The 9,226-nt window shown below is 33.5% G+C and overlaps 1 protein-coding gene and 1 non-coding gene across 2 annotated transcripts; one reads left to right on the forward strand and one right to left on the reverse strand.

The window, feature by feature from the left end:
* The first annotated feature begins 1,672 nt into the window (after positions 1-1,672).
* Positions 1,673-7,837, forward strand: LOC145082003 (protein MICRORCHIDIA 6-like). Its single transcript, XM_079023292.1, has 19 exons — positions 1,673-2,052; positions 2,300-2,374; positions 2,484-2,518; positions 2,772-2,850; positions 2,960-3,049; positions 3,135-3,210; positions 3,824-3,929; positions 4,014-4,133; positions 4,995-5,093; positions 5,173-5,274; positions 5,353-5,490; positions 5,583-5,675; positions 5,782-5,833; positions 5,932-6,043; positions 6,127-6,398; positions 6,503-6,588; positions 6,673-6,737; positions 6,873-6,915; positions 7,048-7,837. The coding sequence occupies exons 1-19, from the start codon at positions 1,719-1,721 to the stop codon at positions 7,171-7,173; spliced, it is 2,103 nt and encodes a 700-aa protein (XP_078879418.1). The 5' UTR covers positions 1,673-1,718; the 3' UTR covers positions 7,174-7,837.
* An 820-nt stretch (positions 7,838-8,657) lies between these two features.
* Positions 8,658-8,760, reverse strand: LOC145080614 (U6 spliceosomal RNA). Its single transcript, XR_013695213.1, has one exon. It is a non-coding gene; the product is annotated as a U6 spliceosomal RNA (small nuclear RNA).
* Positions 8,761-9,226: the final 466 nt, after the last annotated feature.

A 9,226-nucleotide genomic window follows, 5' to 3' on the forward strand; every position in this document is an offset into this window, starting at 1 on the left:
TGCTTATAGAAATTAATTTTAACACTTGTATCATATACTTACAATTTATATATAAGTTACAGAATATAACATTATTAATTATTAATATATAATACTATACGAATTTGTCTTTGGTGAACATAGCAACAAAATAGTGGGATAGTGTGGTTAACACCAAAATGGTGCAACTTTAAATCTTCAAAATGGCCTATGGTTAGAGATAGTTTTAGTAAGAAAAGATTGTCCATATCGTAATTTTAAAGAAAGTACAGGGACTATTTGTAACTTTAGAGGATCATGCGAATCCGGAATGCCTGTCACCTTGCTTCAATTTCACCACTGTAGCCTCTGCCGATGAACGGAGTTTCTTCGCGCTGCTTTTTTTCTCTCTCTATCTCTTCGTCGATCGTGTATATTTACCGGCGGACGTTAACGCTACCTTCTGGCCATTCCTCTTTTTCCATCGGCCTCTTCTACACAATTTCATCCTCTTTGATTCCATTTGCATGCCACATTTGGTAAAATTCTCTTTCAATACAAAACCCTCTTTTCAAAACCGTTTTAGTTCACTGTTTCTTCATTTCTCATTTGCTTGAAGTTTCCGCTACTGAGTTTTCATCATAAACGCAGAGTACTTGTGAGTTTATTTCATTGATGCATTTTCTCCGACTTTCTAGTAGTGATTTTGTCATGTTCTCTTATACACGATTATTCTTACTGCCACTAGTAGCCAATGTCGCAGTTGAGGGTTACATTATGTATTAGCAGTCTTAAGGCTGTATGAATGATGAATTTGCTATTTCAACCTTTTTGTTTGTTTTTGTTTTACTCGTATTCAGTATTTTGTTACCGATCAAAATATAGGGTTAAGCCCTGGTAAAAATCTACATGCACCATTTGTTTTCTGCATTTGGGGAAAATCGTAGGGTCAATCCATGATCTCAATGCGTTAAAACGTAACAAATCATAGGAGAACATCTACTTTGTGGTTCAGATATCCATATAATTTGCTTCCTTGGTTCCTACATTTCATGAAATGAGGGTTCAATCATGTAATTTGTGAAGAATAGTACTAGTCGATCATAGTTTTCTTTCGACTGTGTGTGTTCATTTATGGAAGCAGTCTCTCTACCCTTGGAAAAGAGGCACCACTGCCTACCTCTTACCTCTCCTAGCCCATTCATATGGGAGTTAGGTTTTATTTTATTATTATTATTATTTTAGGTTGTTGTACATTCTGAAAATATGATAGGAGTGCTCTAGAGCTATCCTCTTCACCACATATTAAGTCTAGATATAACATTCTAGAATAAAGAGTAAACACTGGACTAATTGGGTGAATCCCCAAACACTTGGAGTGTGATTTGGGTAATACTACTGTTGGTAACGTTTTGTATATGTGGTTGAAGACATGTTCCTTTATCGTTTGCTCCTTTTGATAACTTTTAAAATGATAGAGGATATGGTGTTCTATCTCATTACTTAAAATTATGCTCCGAGCTAAGTATTCTTTATATTATTACAAACAGACTTTAGGGAAAATCAGAAAAGGATCTCCACTTTTTTCATAGAGAAACATTGAAAAAACTATTTAGGTTGAAGTCTGTTCTGTTTGCTGGTTCTTTGTCAGTTCTTCTGTTGTGCCACACTTTATAGTGCATTGTTCTTACTACATCTATGATACCAAGGCAATTCTGAAGACCTTTTATGACTTTTCAGCAGATTGCAACAATCAGGATATGGTTGAAGCAGGTTGGGATTATAATCCTGGAGAAGTGGATGCAGGGTTGGTTAAGATGGAATCAAATTCTGTCAGGATAACTGATGACCAAGTTGAGCACTTGCATACAAAGTCAAATGCCCATAGAAGAATACCAGAATCTGAAGGGAATAGGAGCCGAAGTGCCTCAAGTACAGGTCAAAGTGGCACTTGCATCTTGGATCATGAAAAATCACATGTTGATGATACAAGCCCTTGTTCTACATCATCAACATGTGCTGCACCCATTTGTCGCCAATTTTGGAAAGCTGGAGCTTATAACGAGGATCTTACACCTGTCACCAAAACACATGGTACTTCACAATCAAACTAATCTCATGATTCTTTTATCGTTGTTTCTTCTTGGTGAATGTGTTGTATGCATGCGATTATACTGATATGATTGAATCCCAATTTCATGATTAAATAATTGTTGGTTGCTTCAGAAAGCTTAAAGAGTCATTTGAAGATCTTATTAGTTATTGTGCTTGCTGGTGTAGATAAATAAATTTCTATTAATATATTGTTTGATGCATTAGTAACTTTGTATGTAATTAACAGCTGGTTCAAGTTATCTACACATACACCCGAAGTTTCTTCATTCAAATGCCACTTCACACAAATGGGCATTTGGTGGTATGTTGATCTTCACACTGTTATTTGTTCTATGTTGTTATATAATGGTACACTGAATAGTCATTTTGTACATTTCTAACTCATTCTATTTGCCATCTTGTATCTGCAGCCATAGCAGAGCTTCTTGATAATGCTGTGGATGAGGTAATCATGTTAATGTATTTCTAGTTGATTTTTCTTCAAGAAATTTATTTTTATTTCTTTATATACCATCATTCTTGTTGTTGCCTATTTGTTTATTTTGTTTGGATGCAGTTACATTTGTCTTTATGATAGCTAATCATTTCTTTCCTTCCCTAATCAGTCTTTTTACCCAATTACTTGAAAATGGAAGTATTTGACTTGTAATGCTTCTGCATATTACCTAACAGTCTTCCATGCTTTACCTGTTGTGTAGATACCAAAAGGGGCCACCTGTGTGTACATAGATAAGACTTCAAACCCAAGAAATGGAAGTCCAGCATTGTTGATTCAAGGTAATGTTGTGCTTTAGGGTTTTCTCTTTGTCATATTCCAACTCTTGCAAGGTTATCATTATATGTGTGGAGTGTGGCTTTTGTCTTGATGATTTAAATTTTAAACTAGATGATGGGACTGGAATGGATCCAGAAGCAATGCGCCGATGTCTGAGTTTTGGGTTTTCAGAGAAAAAGTCAGACTCTGCAATTGGAAAGTGTAGGAACACAGTCTTCTTATTGTTGTCATTTTGTTTTTTTTTTGTTTTTTCTTTGTTTTAATTGGTTGTGTTGTTGAGATTTAGATGGGAATGGATTTAAAACAAGTTCCATGAGGCTTGGAGCAGATGCCATAGTTTTCAGTCGCAACTTTGTTGGCAGGTTTGGCCCTTGGGTTATCAACATGACTAGATCTTCTATTGTTTTTCTATTCTACACCAAGGGGTTTTTAAAACTTGTAATATCTTTAAAATTATAGTATTCTCAATGTATACTATGCATTTAAGCTAAACAAACTTGTAAGAACCCTATGTGGATCCTGAAACAAGGATGATCTGCAGCTGACAGCAAGCTGTCATCTTGTTTGTTGTATACATTATTTTCATATTTTTCACACAACAAAAAGATTTTTTTACCAATGAAAGACCAACTTTAATATTTTTAAAACTATGTTATCAAAGTCAAGCTCCAAAAAGAACTTTTAACAAGTCCATGTGGATCCAAAAACAATGTTCACCTCAAGTTAACAACAAGTCGTTTCTCACATAACAAAAAGATTTTACAAACTTTTATATCTTTAATGTTAAGTTATCGAAGTGTAATATGAATTTATGCTGCATGTGGACCCAGAAATGATAATTACAGATCACCTGCAGTTTACAGCAAATAGTGCATGTTGTATTAAAATAATTTAAGACCAACTATTGTATCCATAAAAAGTTATGTTATTGTTTTGAGTTTTGACATTCGGGTATCCTAACTGTTTTGTCTACAGTTTTGAAGAATGTTTGAAAGGGAATGGGAGTTTGACACAGAGCATTGGCCTTTTATCATACACATTTCTGACTCAATCAGGCTATGACAGAATCGTTGTTCCCATGGTGTGTGAGAGAGTTTAAATTTCTTGTGATTTGCATTCACGCATTCTTTATTTAGGTCCTGAATTACTCAATTGTATACTGCAGGTACACTATGAGTTTAATTTTAAGACACACGTTTTCCAGCCACGCCAACACTCTGACTCAAATCTATCTGTGCTTTTGAAGTGGTCTCCTTATTCCACAGAGGAACAGCTGCTAAAGCAAGTAAGCATACTGTTTCTGTTTCTTTCTTGGCCTAAATGCACAAAATACCAATCTACTTTTCAAAAGAAGCATATTCTTGTTTCTTCTTACTACAACATTATGCTTTCCTGTTATTTCTTATTAGGGGAAAAATCTACCCAGTTATTGTAACTGATAACTAAAATGGTTATCTTATCCCATTTGCTAATTGCTATAATATAATTGGGAAGATTTTTCAAACTACAATGCCCTAACTAATAAAAGATATTTTGAAAGTACAAAGTTGTAATAAAAAGAACCAAAAGTACAATGCTATAATATATATTTATTTGTAGAGGACATTGCCTAAATTCTTCAAAGTATGATACTACTGTCTTCTGTCTAAAATTGATTTTTCTTGGGCCAGTCATATTATGTTAATAGTATACCGTTTCTTTCTTGGGCTAAATGTAAGAAATAGCAATGTAGTTTCCAAAAAGGCTTTATAATCTACCCATTGTACTTTCATTTCATCTTATACCTTCAAATCAAATGATTTCTCATTAGGGTATCGTACTTTGAAACAGATATAACAATGGGATTTTTTTTTTACTTTAAAAGGTAGAAAGTTATTGTTGTTATAATTGGGTAGATTTTAAATTACAATAAATAATTAGAAAATACAATTATGTAAAGAGAAGGATAGGAATAAAAGTTAAAAAAATACATATTGTTATTTGTTGCATTTAAATCGGCTGATCTTGTGTTTAAAATTGAGCTTTGGACCAATCATCTCTTTGTTGAAGTTTTACTTTTACCACAATCAGTTTGTATTACAAGATACTAGTAGATATAGCATTGTAGATTGTCCATAATGCTAATGGGTTGTTATTACTTTTGTAGTTTGATAATGTTGGTCCTCATGGGACGAAAGTGGTCATCTACAATTTATGGCTCGATAATGAGGGTAATGTGGAGCTTGATTTCGAGTCAGATCCCGAGGTTTCAACTTCTTTCTTTTCCAACATTACCCTTTTTGTGGTCATTCTTAACACAATTTTGAATTTTGAATTTTCTGCAGGATATTCGTATAGAATGGGATGGAAAAAGTAAAGCAAAGGATGATTCTCTCAAGGCAAAAAATGAAAATCACATTGCCAATCGCCTAAAATATTCTCTTCGTGTAAGTGTGAGGAGTTCAACTCTGTTTTTTGAACCATGCAGATGCATTTTTTCCTTAAATTTGTAACATATGTTTCAGGCATATTTATCCATCTTGTACGTCAACCTTCCGGAGACTTTCTGCATTGTATTGCGAGGAAAAGTTGTTCTTTATGATAACATTGCAACTGATCTCAAGCACCCTGAATTTATCGAGTATAAACCGCATAGTGGCGAGGTGAGGTGATTATGAGTATTACTTTTTATTCTCATAATTAACTTCAAAAACTAGGCAATCACCTGATTTTCAATCTGATCAAATTATTTCAGGGCAAAGTGTTAACAACAATAGGGTTCCTTAAGGAGGCCCCAGATGTGAATGTCCATGGCTTTAACATCTACCACAAGGGCCGTTTGATACTGGTGATTTTCATTTACATAACATTCTTCATTTTTACCTATTTATTTATTTATTCTTGTTAAAAAAATGGAAATTCCAACAGTTACTTTGTTTAATTTTTTTATTCAGCCTTTTTATCCCGTGGTTACTTTTAGCCGCAACCGAGGGAGAGGTGTTGTTGGTGAGTGTTTTGTCTTGTTATAGTTGATCATACCATCCAAATGACATTTTTAGTTGACTTTTTTTTTTTTTTTTTTTTTTTTTTTATTTCTTATGTAGGTGTACTTGAAGCAAACTTTATCGAACCAACACATAGTAAACAAGATTTTGAGAAAACAAATGTTTTCCAAAAGCTTGTGACTAGATTAAAAGACATGACGCATGAGTACTGGTGAGACCTAGCTACTACTTGTTTCATGCCAAATAATATTATAACATAACTCTTTAAACTTTAAATTTATTTGTTGTTGTTAGGGATGTTCATTGTAGCCTAATTGGGTATCAAGTTCCTAAAAAGCTTCGCTCTTCTTCATTGCCTCCCCTGACCCCGAATTCAGCTCATTTGACACAAACGCCTCCACCCTCACACTCGAGAAAAAGCACCATCACTGCTAATCATACTGGTGGCTCTAAAAGCGCACCAGTAATCACCACAGTTAGCAGCAGGGCTGCTTTATATGCTAAATCACCACCCAATCCCAATCCCATCATAGAACCACCTGCTGTCCCACAAGCTGCTGAAGAGGGTATTATCATTATTTCATTTTAATAATAATAATAATAATAATAATAATAATTTGTTTTTATTGTTGAGGTTATACACTGATAATCACATGTTTTATTAAATCAGGAGGATCAGGTTTGAAGAGGAAATTACCAGAGGGAGAGGGAGAAGGATCCCATATGAGAGAAGCTGATCAACCAGACTCAAATATGGTAATAAATGTTTAGATTGGAAGAAATATTCTTTATTATCTTTATTTCTTTCATCATAACAAACATCGTGTTCATTGTTTGTAGCCTAATACCGCACAAAGTCAAAGGTTGATGATCTTGATGCAAGAAAACAAGAAGCTCCAACAACAGTGACTATCTATCTTTTTATTAAATTATATATATATATATATATATATATATATATATATATATATATATATATATATATTGTGTTGTGACTTGTGAATGTCATTTGGTTTATTTGTATGTTTGTTTTGTTTCAGATGCTTGAAATCCGAGAAGGCAGGGGAAGAACTTAATCTCAAAGTATGTAGTTGATTTTAGTAATATTTTTTAGTTTTTACAGATACAGACAATCTATCTGCACTGCATTGCCTTTGTTTATTAATTTAATGTCAAATGTCATATTATTATTAAATGGGAATTGGCAATTGGCAGGTGATGAATCTGAAGATAGCATTAGGTGAGGCTCAAAAAGAATACGCTGCTTTGTTGGCAGAGTTGATGGTTTTCGAGAATGTGAATGTTAATAATAGCAGCAGAAGTGGATATTTGTACATGTAGGCAGTAGATATGATTCCACGAGTCTCTCTCTCTCTCTCTCTCTCTCTCTCTCTCTCTCTATATATATATATATATATATATATATATATATATATATATATATATATATATATATATATATATATAATGTGTTTTTTGGAATAGAGAATGAGGTTTAGGTAGGGGGCAGTAAAGCTGTAAATGTGAATATATTATGAGAGGTACATGGCACATGGCACTACTAGTAAATACATTTAGGACCGACAAAAACATTATTGTCAAGTGAAGTCCTTTTTGCTACATGTTTACTATGAGATGGTTAAATATTTCCCAAATTGCCAAGATATTTTTTGAATCTTATAATAAATAATAACAACAAAGTATTCTAGAAATTTATATATCTATCGATATATCTAATTTGAATGTCGTGTAAACTACTACACTTGCATCTATACACAATTCCCTAGTCCACTTCATGTATTAAACAAAATCATAAAACCTCAAGTCAACACCCTATTTGTTACCCACAACAAGAGTCAAGATAGCACATGACATGTTGACATTTGCCAAATGCTCTTTAGTCCAGTACTATGTGAATGTGAGTGACACAATAAAAACAGCCAGCCTCCTTCAAGGAACAATTCCATAAATTTGTGTTCACTTGAAAGATGATGTGAAACGTAAACAAATGGAACATTCTCTTCTATTTATTGTGTATAATTTGACTAGCAGGTTAAATATTATGTAAACCTAAACATAAATTAGGATGAAAAGAATATCATACAAGAACACGCAGCAGCTGACACTAATAAAAACACAAAATAAAATCTTAAGTTCCATTGTTGATTACGGATTGAGGAGCTCAACAAACCAAACCAAATCAATATCCACAGCAAACCCCCATGGAAGTGCATAAGTGTAGACAAATATAACTAAGGAAGTAAGCTTGAAACTACAATCAAACATTTGCTCATATTTGAACGCACAGTATCTAGTATCTACATAGCTTCCAAAGATTGCAACTTTTGATGCATATGTCCTCAAAATCCGCGACAACTTAACGAAAGGAGAAAATAATCAACCAAAATACCATCAAAACCCTAACCTCCTTTCGATTGCATCAATGACCATAACTAGCAGCGTTGCAGTTTACTTGATAAAAACGTCTTCAAATGCCCTAGTTTGAATTAACAATACGCTGAAAAACAAATTGCCAAATTGATAGCAGAAATAATTGAAATTTTCTTGATCTACAAACCCCAATCGAAGTGTGAGACACAAATAAACTAAGGAACTGGAGTTTAAAACAGAATAAAAAATTGGCTCATCTTGGAACACACGCTTTGATGCATACAATGGCCGTTTCATCAATACGAAGCCCTAGTTGAGAAAACGAGAAGATAATAAATGTCCAAATCGTAACCTCCGTTTCCTCGTCGCATGACATAAGTATCGGTAAGTTTAATGGTGATTAGGGTTTCTGCGAAGCCGATGAAGATGAAAAAAAAAATTTGGACCATTTCTCGATTTGTGCGTGTCATCCTTGCGCAGGGGCCATGCTAATCTTCTCTGTATCGTTCCAATTTTATCGGATGTCCCCGAAGGGACGATTATGGATGCTGAGCTCGACTATATAACGCTACACTTAGTTCTTCATCTGGTAGATGTGGGACTAGACAGCTGACAGCATCTTGTTACATCAACTAAATAATACATTGTTTTAGTTTTTTCTCTTTTAAAAATAAACATCGCCATTCATATATAATATTTTATTTTACTTACCATTCATATATAATATTTTATTATATTTCCGTCAATCAGATGACATGCTTTTTCTCACTTAAATTTTCATTTTTCTTATACGAGATTTTATAATTTTATTATGTATTATCAAAATTTACCATTACTAACTCTCACAAACTTTAGGTATACGGAGATAGAGTAGGAAATTCAAAGAACTCTAAGGTGTACCAACGTTAATTTTTTTCATCTTATTCTATTATTTTTCTTTAGTGAATTATATGTATATTATTTTAACTTGTGGAGTTGCTCAATACCAATTAAGGACTATTCA

The sequence above is a fragment of the Lactuca serriola genome, chromosome 1, assembly GCF_051521515.1.
Source record: "Lactuca serriola cultivar US96UC23 chromosome 1, Lser_US96UC23_V15, whole genome shotgun sequence".
Taxonomy (NCBI): domain Eukaryota; kingdom Viridiplantae; phylum Streptophyta; class Magnoliopsida; order Asterales; family Asteraceae; genus Lactuca; species Lactuca serriola.

Excerpts from the sequence above, each read along its gene's own strand:
- LOC145082003 (XM_079023292.1), top strand. The coding sequence starts at position 1,719 with ATGGTTGAAGCAGGTTGGGATTATAATCCTGGAGAAGTGGATGCAGGG. Across the intron at positions 2,851-2,959 it reads TCCAGCATTGTTGATTCAAG|ATGATGGGACTGGAATGGAT; the intron begins GTAATGTTGTGC and ends ATTTTAAACTAG. Across the intron at positions 6,399-6,502 it reads CCCACAAGCTGCTGAAGAGG|GAGGATCAGGTTTGAAGAGG; the intron begins GTATTATCATTA and ends TTATTAAATCAG.